The sequence below is a fragment of the Spea bombifrons genome, chromosome 3 (genome assembly GCF_027358695.1).
Source record: "Spea bombifrons isolate aSpeBom1 chromosome 3, aSpeBom1.2.pri, whole genome shotgun sequence".
NCBI classification, from domain to species: Eukaryota; Metazoa; Chordata; class Amphibia; order Anura; family Pelobatidae; genus Spea; species Spea bombifrons.
Window position 1 is genome coordinate 119269284 of NC_071089.1, and position 17919 is coordinate 119287202.

Below are 17919 nucleotides of genomic sequence, written 5' to 3' on the forward strand. Positions count from 1 at the left end.
TTTTCCTTTTTTTAAAAAAAAAAAAAAAAACCTAACAAATATTGGTGGTTTCATTTTGGGGGAAAAAATGAGACTTTTGGTCCAAAAAATGATATTGAAATTAACCAATTTCTTCTCCATGGTTATGAAGCGTCTTTGTCGTTCCGCACCTTCTTTAGGAATCGCATTTTTATTCTGTGATATATATCATTTGTACAAAAATTGTCTGTTTTTTAATTACATTATCCCTCCCCTATTGTTAAAGTTGATGATTGTTGCTGATTGGTTCAGGCAGCCAGAGGAGAAGGAAGAGAACTTATCATATCCTGACCCAGCCTGTGTGTAGTCAGAATGGTAGTTTTGAGCCATTGGGGTGAAATTATTAAAAATGGAGTCTGCAAGAGAGTCAAACATGTCCCCGATATCACTGTCCATTGTCGAGGGTGAACCTCTGGAGCTTCTCCTGCAGGAAGGGTTGAGCTGGCCCGGGATAATGTATAGTTATATCAGCTAGATGAAGAAAAAAAAAATCCCCAAATAAACTATACATTATTCAGGGCCAGCTCAGCTCCCCACCCGATAATGGCGGGGGGGGGGGGTTGATATCAAGGAGCCCAATAATTAGCTGTGTTTGGTTATGTGGTGTAAATTACCCCACAGTCTGTAATTTAATGTTCAGTTATTAGAAGAGGAAACTGTGACATCAATCTTATGTAGACAGATAACTTCACTTGGCTGGACATCAAATGGAGGTACGGACACCAAGTGACTGGTCATGAGACAAAGGGAGAGACTTCATGTGTCCAGATGTGTAGAGATTTCACTTGGTTGGCTGTCAAATGGAGGTAGAGTCTTCACTTGGCTGGCCATCAGCTGGAGGTAGAGTCTTCACTTGGCTGGCCATCAGATTGAGGTAGAGTCTTCACTTGGCTGGCCATTAGCTGGAGGTAGAGTCTCACTTGGCTGGCCATCAGCTGGATGTAGAGTCTTCACTTGGCTGGCCATCAGCTGGACATAGAGTCTTCACTTGGCTGGCCATCAGCTGGATGTAGAGTCTTCACTTGGCTGGCCATCAGCTTGGACGTAGAGTCTTCACTTGGCTGGCCATCAGCTTGGACGTAGAGTCTTTACTTGGCTGGCCATCAGCTTGGAGGTAGAGTCTTCACTTGGCTGGCCATCAGCTTGGAGGTAGAGTCTTCACTTGGTTGGCCATCAGCTTGGAGGTAGAGTCTTCACTTGGCTGGCCATCAGCTTGGAGATAGAGTCTTCACTTGGCTGGCCATCAGCTTGGAGGTAGAGTCTTCACTTGGCTGGCCATCAGCTGGAAGTAGTGACTTCATGTTGGTGGCCATCAAATAGACATAGAGATGCTTACTTGGCCCTCCATTTAATGGAGGTGTGCATCACTTGGCTTACTTTACAGACATTAAGCTTTGGCGAGAGTGCGTCGTAATCCGATGTTCTTACAGAATTACAGCATCTGAGCATCAGCAGTCGTCCCGAGTGATTTGGGATATGGTTAATTTCACCCAGACAGAAGCATTAAGTCCTGGCGCTGAAACTCGGAGCTACCCAGCTCGATTAACTCCTTCCAAGAATTATGACACATGTGAACAGTGCATAGACCTGCAAAGTTCATGATACCTTCTAGCGGCCAACATATTCATATAAGATGTCAGATATCCCTTTGTACATGTGTAAAGGGGACCTCTGAGGTCTTCAAGGACTATGTTTTGTTCTTGGACTGTGTTGCCCTCTAAAAGGTATCATTACATTCTAATTACATCATATGTACTGTTGACTATTCACAGCTACACGCGATGTGTTACATGTGAGGCGGCACAGTCCATTATCAACATCCTCAGGGAAATCTTTTACAAATACATTCACAGCCCACACATTTGCTATGAATCAGACCAGCACAATGTATAGGTCAAAACCCAGGGCCCTCTGCCTTGTGTGAGAGTACAATTCCCACCAGCATCCAGAACAACCTGACTCGTCTGGAGAACAATACTCCCCCGGGAGTAGAAGGGACAACTAATCGCGGTTCCTGCTCCTTCACGCCTACCAGATACTTTGATGTCATAACGTGTCGGCCGGTCTATTGATACATTCAGGCACGGCTAGGAGAACACTATAGATTTACTGGTTATGCCAATGTATATAAGTGACGTATTAGTGACTATTTATGAGTTTGAGGGGCTTCAAACCTCCAACACTCCGGGGAGCACTGAGGAGCTTCACATTTCACTCAAAATTCTAGAATTATGGACAGTTTCCTGGTTTGGTGGATCTCAGGCCCAGTCTCTTGTTGGGTGAGGCCAGTGTTTTGGTGGGGAATGTCATGGACCCCTTGGAGCTTTCTAAATTCACTGACTCTGAGACCCCTCGAATATTAACCCATTAATAGCCCATCCCACAGACCCTACTGGAGGGACTCGCTAACGGCTGCAGCCAAATGTTTCTAATAACAGTCGTTACGGGAACCATGACTTGCCAGCTGGTAAAGATATTTGGAATGGAGTTACCTGTGTTCAACCAGGGATTCCACCTAGGATATAGCAGGGAGAAAAGCACCAATCCCTGAGAATCTGCCCATTCACCCCGGGACCCTGAAAAAAACCCCTAAGATTCACTCCAAGACCCTGAGATTGGGGCAAAAGCCCTGAGAATCTGGGACAGACCATGATGCTTCCCAGGTATGACATCATACCTCCAGGTATGACATCATACCTCCAGGACAATGAATGCTATATCTCATTTTTTTGAAAGGTGCGACATAAGTAAAAAAAAATTGTGTATCTGATATGGAATAGTGATTTATTAATGGATTTGACTTGACATCACCTGTCTTTGGTGCTTAGAAGATTTTCCCAGCATGCACCTCAACCCTTATTCCTAAATATTTTATGTGTTTTTGGTAAATTACCATATTTTAGGTAAAAAAAAAAATTTGAAGTGAATCTCGTTGCGATCGGTCCTGTAAATGATTATTATTTTATATAAAAAAATATTCAGTTCTGGAAAAAAATATATATATTATAATTTAAATATATTAATGACATAGAGGGTATTTTCTATGGGTGAAAGTGATTATTTTTTTTTTTGGAGGGGGGCGAGCTATTTCGCGTTTATTTATGACAGAGTGCTAAGTTACCGGGGATGAAGAGCTTCTCCGCTCAGGTGGATAAAACATCGAAAAGGAAACCTACACCGTAAAACATTTTCTATTATTCATTTGGGAAGCTGCTCGGGGGTAACAGGAGGAGAGGGGATCGGGTAGCCGGGTGAAACGCGACGCCGGCCGGCCGTGTGCCCGGGCTGTACTTACCTTTAGGAATTGATGTCTCTCTGTGTTTAATATAAGCGCTTGGACGGGCATTAACCCCCTCAGTGCCAACGAACCACTGATCTGGGGCTAAAAGTGCTTTGTACAGCGCTACAGAATATGATGGTGATAAATAAATAAATAATCAGTATATAGGGTGGCCAGGTATCCCCATTTTCAGGGGACAGTCCCTCTCATCCCCAGGACTCTCCCTTTAATAATTCAAAGGTGAGAAATAGGTCGTTCATGTCTTGATCTTCTGCTTTAGAGGCAATACACCTTTATTTAATACTGCCCGTAAAAAATATGTTGCCGAGGCTTCACACGAAGAAAAATATCTGTTTGTATGAAAATGTCCATGGAAAAAATAAATAAAAGATGTTTTCTTTAAAAACGTGATCAGAAATGCTGTAATTGTGCGATTTATGTGAAATATATGAAACACTTTTAAAAAATATTATTTTTGTTGTGCTGCTATGGCAACAAAGCCCTTAAAAGAATGCTTTCTCTTTGCTCAACGTGATTAGTCGTTAGAATAATGTGCGATATTCAGAGTGGGTGGCAAAAGCACCAGTAGAAGCTCTTTTGCCCCCAAAGTAGGTTTTCTGTGCTTATTGAAGGTGAAATAATCTGTAGAATTGTCATGGTGTGATGTCAATGTGTGATGTCATCAGGAGAATTTTATGTTCCTATATTATGTATATTTATATATTCCTTAAACTTTTTTGTCATATATAAAGTTAAACCAACAAATCATTTTTTTTGTCCCTCCGACACTGTAAAACTTGTGTCATGTGACCCCAGCGATCCCTGAAAAAAACACAATTGGGGGGAGGATTTTATTGGATAATTTTTTTATTTTTTTTTTAGTTTCTGGGCCTTTAATATTAATAGGAATGAAGTTTGTAAAATTATGATAGGACCTGAAAGAGGCCCCCTGGACCAGTAAGGAAGGGGGACATGACTGCTGGCCTAGGGCTAATGGCTTGTCAGCGTCCCCTGTCCTTATTGGCTGAGCCTTGCAACTTTGTTGCGGGCCCTAAGGGTTAAAGGAAGGTAAAGGGGGATCATCTGCCACAGCGTCTGTGTGGAATGACATCATCACGCTATAAATGTTGTCTCCTCGGGTTCTGATGCTCGGTGGTGGGGGGGGCGGTTCGGACGGGCGCTGATTTGTGAAGGCCCCAAACATTGTCCTAAGGAATCCAATCATCTCTTATCCGACTCGCACAGGCGGCAGGAACTTCCTCGTTCCTTGCAGATGACTGATTGAGTGACGGATCAAAGAAGTTTAATGTCCCTTTTCCTCCCCAGACTCTATTACCTCGTACTTCCTGGTTCCCGAGCGTCTTCCACAAGGAAATGAGCTCATGGCGTTTAACTTTTCACTTAACTTCTTGTGGAAACACAGATAAGACCCACTCGGCCCCTCTAGTCCCCTCTAGCCTGCCCCGTTACCGTTTAATTGTTAGGATGAGCTTTAGAGAGCATAAACCCCCCTTTAACGAGTCAAAAGTCATACGAGACGGTCAACGGAATTTCTTTAATGCCAACGACATTTGTATTACTTTTATGAGATCAAGAGACCATAATCTAAAACTAGAAGATCGGAGGCTTAGATGGAATGGAAGGAAGTTTTTCTTTATGGAGAGGGAGGTAGATAAGTGGAACAGCCTCCCAGCAGAGGTGGTAGAGGGTAATACAGTGAGGGGATTAAACATGCACGGGATAGACATACGGCTCCTGAATCTAAGACAATCGCTTATTAAAACCAGACGGCTTAAGGGGGTTTGATTCGGTGTTTGGGGGAGAACACGTTGGCTCGGGAGAAGCACGGGTCCTTTGCGGGTCATGCCGGCAACTTCTGGGTTTTTATGTTTCTGTTTTTTATGTTTTATGTTTCCCAGCATGCACCTGGCTGCTAATGGGGAGGATTAAATGGTATTGTTTTAAATGGCTGTTTGTCTTTTGTAACGGCTCCTTCCCCCATCTCCGCAGGATGTGGTGGCTCAACGACCGAGGGGCAGTAAAACGGGTTATTTTGTTTTCTTTTTAAGTGCTTGGTGTAAAAGCATAATGACTTAACGAGAAAAAAATGTATACAGTCAGATACTCTTCTAACTGCCCTCATCTCCCTGCCCACGACTTGCGTCTCTCCTCGACCGTTATCACTTCTTCCCATCCATCATCCTGAAACTATCTATCCTCCCTATCGGAGAGCTTCAAGCCACCGACCTTCTGCACATCACCCCAAACCCCCACCCCTGTTACAGCCAAACCGTCCTTCTTTAATAATGGAGGTTTGTTATTTGTATTATCCATGAGCTCTGTTGCCCCCTCTACGTTCTGTAACAGACCCCAGGGGAGTCATACGGTCCCGATCAGTCATGTCATCACCCCACTGAGATAGTTTTATGACATAAAGTTATTAAAACCCCACTGCAACAAGACGTTGACACAGAATTTACCCTCGGGCTCCGTCTTCTCAATTCAATCTCAATCGGTCTGACGGTCTTCCGAGAGCTGCTATAATTGCCTGCAATGCCTTCTCATCACGCTTCTCTCACCGCTTTCCTTTCTGCCCCTCAGACAACATTTTTGTTTAAAGGAGGGATTTTTCTTCAAAATCCAATCACTTATAAGATCATTTCCCTCTCACAGCTTGGGGTGCAGACACTGCAGAGTGTTTCCATAGGAAATAGTCTGCGGAGTTGCCCAGCTTGGCCAGAATACTAACATGCCGCTGGCACAACAGGAGGCCGCTGGCACAAATGGAGGCCGCTGGCACAACAGGAGGCCGCTGGCACAACAGGAGGCCGCTGGCACAAATGGAGGCCGCTGGCACAAATGGAGGCCAATGGCACAAATGGAGGCCACTGGGTGCATTAATGGAACCTTAAACAAGTGGCTAGGAGGTCATACGTGGAAGCGAGCAGTCCCCAGGGCTACTGACACATAGGGCTGTGACATGAGAAGCCAGGTACGGTGCTATACTTACAGCTCTATCCGGTGTACTTGATTCATTCTAAAAGTAAAAAACAAAACAAAAAAAAAACCCCTTTTTAAGAAGCATAACAAAAGTACAAAAGTAATAAAAAGGCCCTTTTAAAAAGATTAATGAAATTAACAAACAGTAATAAACATAAAATCTTTCTAATAAGGTTAACAAAAATAAAACAAAAACCCCTTTTTTGTTAAACAGAAATAATTTTAAAAAATCCCTTGTAATAAGATTAAGAAAAATCCAATTATTTGTATTACAAATTAATAATATATATATATATATATAAATATTTATATAATTAATATATATGATGAATAAAATGAACAAAATAATAAAAAAGGTTAAACGATTAGCAAAATTAATAAAAAAAGACCTTTTTTTAATGAGATCAAAAATAAACCCTTTTTAATGGTATTAATAAAAATAATATAAAAACAAATCCTTTTAATAACATTAATAAGATGAATAAAAATAATAAAAACGAATCCTTTTAATAACATTAATAAGATTAATAAAATAATAAAAACTAATCCTTTTAATAACATTAATAAGATTAATAAAAATAATAAAAACAAATCCTTTTAATAACATTAAGGTTAATACATTAAAAAAAAAAAAATGATAGCAAGTTTTTCATATTGAAGGAGAATCATTTTCTTTACACAAATGAATGTCTAAATGTCGTTTTGTGATTTATCTATATATACAGCTAACTATAAATACTTTACAAAAAATTACTTTTATTCTATTCTCATAATTCTAATTATTCTTACATCATTCTACACGACCATGGGAATTATGGGACGTATTTGAACATATTAAAGAAATAAATACTGGAAGGGTCTGCGAGATGCCCCTTTTCACGCTGGGATTATCTATTTTTATCTCTTATTTTTTGGACTTTTTGGTCGCGCTAAGCCGCAGGAGCACAAAAAGGCAATTCTTTTCCTGCAGAAGTGAAGTCCAGACAGTTTAGCTTCTACCGGGGATGGAGATTGAAGAGGCAGATGTAGGCAGCGGGGAGGGGATCAGAAGTAAGTGGGAAAGGTATCAAGGCGCTCGACACATGCGGGGGCCAACGTCGCAATTGTGGCAACATGAGATCTGGATACAGACAGGACCACCAGCCTACGTACATAGTTCTGGTGGATGACTACGCGTTCTGACACTTTAAGGCCAGAGGTTGGCAAATGACATATGTGCAGTGACTTCTAATAAGCAGCGTGCAGCCGGCCGCATCCATCCGGCACCCAGTCGTTTGCTGGAGCGGCAGAACGCAGCCCGACTGGCCACTGGTCCATTTGCCCAGTGTGCCAGACGGCCAGTCCAGGCATGTCCCCCAACATGCCTAGACTGGGGGTGCGTGGCGTGAGCTGGGGAGTGGTGGGGCCAGAGATAGTGGCAGACGGGGGGCGGAGGCTATAAGCTTGCCCACCTTACCCAAAGAGCCACCTTGTGAGGTGGCCACGTGGGGGTTGCAGATCAGAAGATCTCCCCAAAAGGTCAATGCTCCTCACTGCCTGCAAAAGCAGACTCGTAGGGGCATCTATGGGGGACAGTGCCCAAAGATCGGGACTGCTCCATGAAAACCAGGTCTGTTGGGAAGTATGCGGATAGGATACTTCCAGTCGTTGCGGTGGTTAATTTTGTAGACAAACATTTAGGAGGCGCTTCCACGCCGTGAACGTTCACAGAGCTCATTTTTGGCGTAACTGTCCCGTTCCACAAAATGTTGTCGCAAAACCATTTAGAAATGGCGGTGATTAGAAACGGCCCCCATCCTGCGCGTGGAGCGGAAGTGTCTGACGTAGACGTGCTAATGGCAGATAATGGCTCCCCGGGATTTTCAGCGGAGAGAGGGAGAGAGAGGCGGTTGGACCCCCGGAGAGCAGAGAAATACTTCAAAATCAAATAAAGGAGGGCCTGTCACTTTAAGAAATAGAAGATTTTCTAAACCCTGGTCTGTAAATAGGGGGCCACGCATTATTTTTATTTATTTTTAGATTTTCATATCCGCTGAGGGTGGATGAGATCGGGCCTAGTAGTATTATTCACTCTCATCGCTTTCATATCTGACGGAAATAATAACGAAAAATGTTCTCAAACAGCAGATATTTTTACACATTTGCCTCTCGCCTTTGTGATAAAATATCTTCCCAGCATGCACCTGTCCTCGTCCCCTGCTTGTATTGGATGTTTTGGAAACATAAAGTTTTTTGTATGGTGAGAGTTTATACAGGATATGGGAGCATTAGTGCCCCAAACCCTCAATCTGTGTTTGTTGTTTTTTTTAAATAAAGCTTGACTTGATAAGCTCACACTTTGCAAAACGGGTAGGGATCCCCAATGGTCATCATCGGACCATGGAGGCTTCCCAGAGCTCTTGCTCTTCTGGGGAGTGGCTTCTGCAGTGCAAGGGGCAGGGCTAGCCATGTATGTAGGTGGGGCTAGTCCTAGATAACCCTAAATTAGCTGTGAATAAGAGGAAAGTGACCCAGAGACTCTGGGAAGCAGTGCTTAACCCGGAGACTCCAGGTATGAAAATCTTATAGTGATGGTGGCTATCAGATTTGGCCTTCAGAAAATCCCCTGATCTCTGAGGAACCACTGATGGTTCCATCTACACAATGTCAGGGCCTCCTAGTCCAGGGCTGGACTAGGGATTACTATCTGCCCCGGCACTTTAAGGACTGTGGCCGATAAATGATGTAAACGTGCGACCATTCGGACCCTCATGCTAAATGACTTAATGAGTGCCAATAAAGCTACATAGGAGGCACCATTGGGCACCAGCTTACTGGGCATTAATCCAGTTTGCTTGCTGGTCAGTCCCCAATGGTTAAAGCAGGTTCTGGTGACCTGGCTCATATTTTGGTCGCTCTCCTCAGAAAAGGCTGCCGCTCCTCTTTTATTCCCGCAATTATTTTATGAGCTCCGAGGACCCAACTAAAGTAATTTAAGAAGCAGCCGAAGCAATCAATGTTTGTAGTTATAATGACTTGTATATCCGGCTAGGCGAAAGATAATGAAGAAATTAGACTGTGCCACCAGACCTCAATCACTAGCCAACAAACCCCCCCCCCGCCGGCAAGCCGCCGGGGCTTTGCTTGTGTGTACGGCTCGCTCTGCTGCAGGAAATAATTGGATGTGTTTTCTGACAGCCATTATCTCTGCTTCTCCACTTGTCAAAATCTCAAAGACTCAAAGTCGCTCAGAACATCTAAAAACTGGTGGGCGCGCGGGGACAGCCAATGGAAGCCCAGCCCGCATTATACACCGGCACAGTGACAGATCGGATTCGCTGCCGGTCCGACCATATATATAACATGCAAAATCGCTTGCGGGTCTCAAAAAAACCTATTAACTGTTTCATTGCCCGCTATGGTCGGTAACATAGAATTTGACGGGAGATAAGGAGCATTTCTGAAGTGTGAGCTATCGCCTATTCGCTGCCCAGCTTGATTTATCAGTCGTGATGTCATAAGACCAACCATGTCATCCCTCGCACAATGTCCAGTGCAAATCGACGGAAATCTTCGACTTTGGTGAAAGAGATTTCTCATTCTGAAGTCAAAGGTCTTTTTTACTAAGCTGCATGGTTCCGTGATAGGCTGAATTGATTGCCTTGTCATTGTTATTACACTTTAAAGGGTCCCCAGGCTACAATGAGTGTCAGCTCTTGGTTGACGGCACCTATAATAACCAGGCTCCTCTCTTTCCTTGCAGGTCTGTCGTTTTACACCCGGGTGCTGGAGAATTGCGAGGATGAGGCCAGGTTCGACGAGGTAAGAGTGATTGGAGCCGTTAAAAATATTCCACCGGTGGTTTGTCCGTTGGCTTGCCTCACGGCTGGTACTTTTGTACATGAACATGTGACCAAAATCCACGCCAGAGATGATCTTCTGTGGGTGGTAAGGTAGTCTTTTCAAGAGCTAGCGAAGAAAATATGACCTGCGGACAAGGCAGGGGCGTGAAGAGTGTTGGTAGACATGGTCTTCTAGTGATGACCTTGTGGCAACTCAACATGTGTGGACTTATTGCTGAAATGTTCCTCAACCGATTTGTTTAAGTAAGACAAGTATTTTCATGGGGCACGTTATATACCGGTATCCCCTGAATTCATACAGCTCGTTAAACCTCAGACGTACACCAAGGGGTACAAGGACCACCAGCTGGGTTACACCGAGTTACGCGGCCACCGGCCAGAAGGATCTTCTGATGGAGGAGCTGAGCCAAGCCGTAGACTGGGGCCTAGAATGGTTTTGTGCGTTCACAGGTTGCCTTTGCGCACATATTCTTTGTGATATGGATTTCTTTGACGTTCTGCACTTAGAGGGGCAGGTCGGCCGTAGCTGGAAATAGACACCTACTCCATCTGCAGGGTAAACCAGGAGACCCCGGCACCGCTCCTGCTTGAGGAGCTTAAAGCTCCTCGTGATATTTCCTTCAAGGGAGATGTACCTTGACTAACAGCCCCTGGCAGTTAGAATATCTCCTTTTAGAAGATCGGTTCCAATCATTCCCGGCTGACAGCATTAGCGCCATTACAGCCAATCGCTGTATTGTATTGTGCGAAAATGTATTGCTTCCTCCCCATCAGTGCGTGATCTATATATCATACAGCTGTATTGTGGTCACAGAATGAGCTCACAGGGTAATAATAAGTCCCCGCAAACAGTGAGCAAACATTTATTTAATGCTTAAGTGGTAGATAAGTGGAACAGCCTCCCAGCAGAAGTGGTAGAGGCTAATACAGTGAGGGAATTGAAACATGCATGGGATAGACATACGGCTCCTCTTTGCAGAAGGAAAAATGGCTGAATGGGTCTGACCCGACGTTAGCTTCCATTTTTCGATGTTAAGCGTCTCTGACTGAAATTCTTATTTTTATATTTAAATTAAATATTATTTTAATAGAACGAAACGGTATTACCGTATTTGCGTCTGAATATTTAAAAATGTTGCGGTACATCCTGAACCGGCTAGAGCAGCTAGCAGGGGAATTATCCCGAACGGTGCTGAGGGTGATGAGATTTGCAGCTCAGTCGTGGGAGATGTGCGAAGAGGCCTCGGTTCATTGATGAAAATGATTTTATTCTCGGTTAATTTCCACCGACGCGGGCTGGACGGGGGAGAGCGGCTGTCTGCGTCTCCGCGCGGTGAGGAATGAGATGGAGACTCGGCTGGGTGTTGAAATATTTACAGTGAATAAGCAGAATAATAACGCGTTCCGGGGAAGAGCTGCCGGTTATATAATCTCCGCGATAAGCGCGGCTCCCGCAGGACGAACGTTCCGTGTCAGGACCGGCCCCCGGGCATATAAATCCGGTACCAGCTCTTAATATGGAGCCGGCTGAGCATCATGAGAGTGGTAACTCAATAAACACAGGTGAAAAGAATGGGTTTTAGGCTACCAAAAATAAGACAGGCGTGGTGGGTTCTTCCGAGTGATAAATTACCCCCCCATCCCCCGCCCTGTGCTTTGCTGCCCATATACAGTAAGTTTTGGGGTTCTGATATCTACCTAGCAGAACCCACATCGCTGCGATAGAAATAATTACCCTGGATTTAGGCAGGGAGAGACATCGCCCTCTAGTGTCCTTCTGGGGGAATTGTTGCACAGCACAGACCTCCAATGATTTCCAAGGTCCCCAAATCGGTCAGGGGCCCCCCCATCAGCTCACGCTCCCCCCCCTTGCCTGGAAAAGAGGAGTAGCGGATCATCTACATGGGACAGTGCCTGGTAGTCGGGACTGTCCTGCAAAAACTGGGACAGTTGATAAGTATGCGCAACATTAAAAGCTTCTTTTATGAAAATGATGCATCTCAATTATTAAATTTTTTTGCTGCAAACCTTGATTTTTTTTTTTGGAACAATCGCTTAGATCCCCATTTTTAACTCTTCCGGTGCCAGAGATGATCGGTTTGTCTTGCGCTCCGGTACGTAAAGGGTGCGTTCGTATAAATGGTTTCCCCGCGGTTATTATTTTTGCTCCGAACACTTTAATCCCAGCTGAAGGTTATGTGTTGTCCTCGTCGTTATGTACGAAGGACAGTCGTGACAGCATGTGTGACGCTCCGCCACGTGACGCTCCGCCGCATTCTGCTGGAGCCATTGCTGCTGGATGTCCTAGTAAACGGGACATGGACTATTTTATGTGTCCCATACTTCCCAAGCGTTTCCACTGGAGGATGGCCAGTCCCTCTTCCCCGTTCCCATCCTTCTTATGTAGGAGCTCAGAATGTTAGCTGGGTACGATGGTATCACCATGCCCGGGAGCTCCGGGAGAACCGCCACTTAACAAAACGTGTGGTTGATCTATGGAGTTGTCTGCAGGCAGAGGTGGTAAGGGGAGTATCTTTGGGATAACTACGGTACATTTATTTAGAGACGCTACCGATAGCTTGTGCTTTTTGTTTAGCGGTTTTATGAGTTGGTTGAGTAGTTTCCCCTCATGGAGATCGGTGGCAGCCTGTGGCAGAGTCAGCATTATCCAAATCATTTTGTGTCCTGAGTCCTGAATCCCGCCGAGCTCTTCCTCCGTCCCGAGGTCCGTCTCTCTTTTTTACTGTGGCTGCTACATGTTTAAAAAGTTAAAATAAAAAAAACACAGAAATCTTAATTTTTTTATGCAACGCCCATCATCCTCAGCAGGCACCGACCCCGTGAAAGGCTAAACTAACCCCCCAGGAGGATCGGAGTAACGAAAACATTTTAGCTCATCATTATTTCTTCCTGATAAACGAACCGTCGTAACCTTTTTAACATAAAAAAAAACATGAGATTTTCCAACATTCAGCCCAATTTTTCTCATTTTTTTAAAAAAAAAACGATCGTGGTTTTTCTCCGAGGAAATGATTTGAAGTCGGCCTTCCTGGTACATTTTGCATAATACAAAGTCGGCTCTTTTTTTTTTGTCTTTTCTAATAAATTGGAGAGCCGGAGGCGGGTGCGGGCCGCTGCGGATCACTCCTTTAATGTCTTCTCTGCGGATTATTTCACGGTAATCGTTACCGCGGGAGGGGGTTTGAAATCCGCAGTCTGCTTTTCATTTCCACTTAATGTTTCAGAAAGAGAGCGGTCTAAACCATGCCCCCCCCCCGCAGATGACCTTTCACCTTTGGTGAGTCTCGGATAAGACCCGATTAATTAGTATTCGGAATTGTCCGAGTTTAACCTGAAGTCTCCAGGTGAAGCACCGTTTCCCGGGGTCTCTGGGTCACTCTGCTTTATCTCCAGCCATAAAGGTCCGCCTTTATCGGCAGGTAGCTCCACCCCTCGTGCTGCTAACTCCACCCATGTGTACAGTTCGCTCTGTCCCTTGCTAAGCCACTCCCCCCTAATCCTCCGGGTAGCTTTTGGTGACCAACATTCACAGAAGAGAAGAATACCTAGAAACTCTCTGGGCAGACACACCCACTCCCCGCCCTATCCTCCTCCCACCCCATACACATGTTATGGTTTGGGGGCTAGCCCCGCCCACATATCAAGCTAGCCCCACCCACATAAATGACTAGGTCCCTCAAGCGGATCACCAAGAACCGCCAAGTTAGGTACGCACATGAGCTTTCAAGACCTTAGTGGTCTCTTCTTTGACTGTAAACTCATTATGTGCCGATTAGCATTTTTTCCCCATTCGAGTCGCTGTCAGTAAATGAAAGCATCAGAAAAAAAAACATATTAATTTTTTTTTTCCGAATGATTTCAGTTTTTCTCCATGGATTTGTTTCAATGGGAAGAGCAGAGATGTAAAGGGATTGCAGGGGACGGAGACAGGCGCATTAGTCAAGCGGCGAGAGGCGCCCTAATTGTCCCTCCCGCTGTGTGATCTCCGCACCGCATTGTTTAGTAAGCGGCCAGTTCATTCTTCACGCTCCCGGGTAATAAATGTGTCAGCCGGCGAACTGGGAATTGATTTCACTGGAGATCCGCAGCCTGGAACAGAAGCGAGAGGGAGGAAAAATTACACGGAAGGAGAGCGTTCTGCTTATCCCGGACGGTTTTCCCCTCTCCGCGGTGTTTCCAAGAAGAGACAAATGTATTTTAGTTAAAAAGAATTTCACATATTAACATATTTACTGGTGTCTAGTAGAATATTGTGATACATTCTACTACCCAGGGAAGGAAAGAGGGACCATACCTCCTAAACAGGGACACCTGGGAGGTATGTAGAACCTTTAAGGCAATCGCCCCGAATCACAAACTGTGTAAGACCTCTTTTAATTGGTCTCAGATGCCTCTGCAGCTGCACTCATTTATTTGATCGCATTTCAAGCGAAAACGATCCCTTTCCTATGTTCAGATTCTCAATAAGCTCCGTCTCAAACATCGTTCTTTCGTGAGTTAAAAAAATGAAGGCCACGACGTGCCACCAAAGGTGCCCATGGGTAGAGGCTGGTTATCCCGAAGTCTGAGCCTCCTATGACCAACTTTGCTAATGGGGTCTTCCTCCTCTGTTTGATGCCCTCTTTGTGCCAAATAACATTGTATTGAGGTGCTCTGCTTTGGTCGCGTGGAACGAGAAGAAAAGATGCCCCAGTGGTCTCCACCTTTGGGGTATAAATGGGATGGTTTCAAGTGACATCTCTGATCTCCTCAATAGGTCCATTGAGGCCAACAGAGTGATCCTCCTGTACCTCCAAGAAAGATGTCCGGCCATCCTTTGAGATGCCGATGGAGGCTGTAGATCCCCAAAGCCATTGTCTACACCTGCATGTAGGACACTTAAAGTAAGACCCCCCTGCAATCTCCAGGGAGAGTCCTGTGTATAAAAATAATCTGCTACCCCCCTTCTTCTCGTGGCTCCAGTCTTCACATAACAATAATTCCAAACAACACTTCTGCCTGTGAAGTGAGAAAGCCCACTCCTGAGCTTGTCGTCGTCCAACCATATGCTGCTTATTGTGGAGAGGAAGAAGCGACGCGTTATTCTATTTCTGACTACAGCTAAATATTATGGTCGTTTTTTGAAGAAAACATCAACGTCGAAAAAATCCCAGAAAGCCGGGGTTGCTTTGGGAGACCGGAGACTTTTTTGGTGAGGGTTGTAATCTTCTGAAGTTTGTTGAGTTCACTGACATATTTGGAACTTACTACGGTCTCCGACATGCGCCACGTCCAATTTTCCAGCCCATCGGTAGGGGTGGGTAAATAATTTTGTCAGTTTTTTGTTAACGCTGCTGTGGGAAGAAACTTTTCACCCAGCTGTGGCCATCGGGCTTCCTTGATAAATAGGACCAAACAAACCTGGTAGAAGTTACTATGGTCTCCAAAATATACCAACGCCAATGTTCCGGGCATTCCGTATCTAGGGCTGCCAATAGAGGTGGGTAAAAAACATTCGCCCATATTTAAACAAAATGGTAGAACTTGTGGTGTCTCCAATATTTTTGGAGGTCAAAGATTCATTGTGAAGACTGGTCAGAAGGTCAGCGTTCAGCAAACGTATAAGAATATCAGAGCACGTCGGCGAAAGGGAAGAAGCTCTCACTTTTCCCAAGCTTGGGCTTCCTTGACCGGCTCAACCATAAAAACCCGGTATGACTTTTCTAGACCTTCGTTGAGGTTTCTTCTTGTTTTCCTCCACAAATGATCTCCACGGCTGGACCTGTTTCCCCTTCCAAGATATTCTGCCGAGTTTCCCCCTCTTCCGTGTTTGTCGGGTACTCAATAACGGCTTCTTTTCTCAATGGAATATTTTATTATCTGAATCTTCTGATCACCCAGCCACAAATTGTCATCTAATGGTAACTTGACAGGCAGAAGCCCTACAGAACTCCCAGCAGGCACTGGCTTCTGTTGTTCAAACCTCTTGTCCTCGACCTTTAAAAAAAATAAGTCAATAATATTCTCTGGACACGGAAAAGACCCTATGTATCTGTACATTAATCCATCTATAGGGCTATGGAGTTATCCAATTAGAACATGTTAAACCGCTCCAGAGGGCCGACACGCTTCACACCTCTCTGGCTTTGGTCCTCGGGGGGGGGGATTAATAACCAAGTTCCTCGGGAGGAAAAGTGTGGGTCCCGGCTCGATAGATTCGACGGAAATCCAGCCATTGTTTGAAAGAAATGATGGATTCCGCGGGTTCTTTACACACAGATTGCTGAATGACCCACGCCGCGTTCTGCGCGGGGGGGGGTTAATTATCCGGAACAGCTGTTTGTATTGATGTTACGGCTGAAGGTTTAGCGCATGATTTTAAACGTCTGTAAATTCATTGACTGGAAATTAGAATTCATTTCTATAAATTCTTAACTCTCTGCTTGCTCTGAATCGCACTTGGTCTGGTTTAGTAGAAATCTGACCATTTTTGCAGGTAGTGGGGAGCAAAACTACAGCCCCTCGACACCCCCAATGGATTGAGTAAGGTTTTTAGGAGAATAATGTGGTTTATTTACCCCGTTTAATTTATAAAGCCGTCTCCTGCTGTTTCTATACACATTATCGGGGCTTTTAGGGCCGTAGAACCCTGCGATCCCCTCATACCCAGCAAACATTCTGACCTAGAAAAGAGGGGCATCGGGAGGAGAGAGGGGCGAAGAGGAAGAAAGGGGGACACAGGGGAGGAAAGAGGGACAAGGGAGGAAAGAGTGGCATCAAGGGAGGAAAGAAGGGCGCAGAGGTGGAAAGGGGGACAGAGGGGAGGAAAGACAGGGATCTGGAAGAGGGACTGGAGTTTCTGTGGAACAATCGCAGGAACACTCCACTGGTTTCCATGGTGTTTGCTCCACGTTTAGACCCAGAGTTCTCCATTTTTGTTTGACCTGCCCCTGTGGCTGCTAAAAGCTGTTTTGTGATGATTATACCTCGAGTAAATCGCGTTGTTTTGTCCAAACTGACAGAGCGGGGGGTACCCGGTGCAGATGCTCTCTGCCGCTCCTCATTTGGTGTAATTCTGCATCTGCTGGGTTTGTTGAGCTTCCCTATAATCTGTGCAGAGAACTGGAAAGAGATTTTCCGCTGCCGATATAATGACTAGAAACGGAAAAGAGAGAATTTAAGCGAAAACAATTCATAAATATATATACACGATGACGAGGCGGCCCTGGCATTTTAAGGCCAGCGGCCACCAAATGACGTAAGCGCGGCCAATGGCTGGATATGCGCAGCCACGAGTTACATTATACTCACGCAGTGTGTAAGCCAGGCATATCCAGCCAGATCAGGTATGAGTATGGGGTCCCATCAGCCAGTGGCCCACCGGGCATTTGCCCGACATGCCTGAAGGTTGTGGGTATGAGGAGGACAGATTGTGAGCTCCTCTGAACCCTGAACCCCCTGTTTTCTTGGAGCTCAGAATGCCTGCTGGGTAAGAGCACACCTGGGGACACTCAGGGGTTGATTGTCAGCTTCAACATTTTTGCCCCAGTCTCAGGGTCTCCGGGGCAGATTCTCGGGGTCACACAGTCTGGATCTGACTCCTTCCTATTCCCCCCGCTGGAATCATATATAAGACTCCCAGTTGGTGCTTTTGCTGTCAGTATGTTATGGTTCATCTCTCTGCTTGAATGCAGGTAACTAAGTAAAGTGGATCTCTAAATAACAAGTCAAGGTTTCCACGAGGGCCGGTATTAGGGCCATTTGGGTAACACATTTGGT

At 45.1% G+C, this 17919-nt stretch overlaps 1 protein-coding gene across 2 annotated transcripts in view; it reads left to right on the top strand.

The window, feature by feature from the left end:
• OTOF (otoferlin) overlaps positions 1 to 17919 on the top strand; it is a 100639-nt gene that overhangs the window by 2351 nt on the left and 80369 nt on the right. For both annotated transcript variants that reach the window (XM_053458626.1, XM_053458627.1), the window contains exon 2: positions 10041 to 10099. In XM_053458626.1, coding sequence (XP_053314601.1) covers positions 10041 to 10099 — 59 coding nt within the window. The remainder of the gene's footprint in view (positions 1 to 10040; positions 10100 to 17919) is intronic.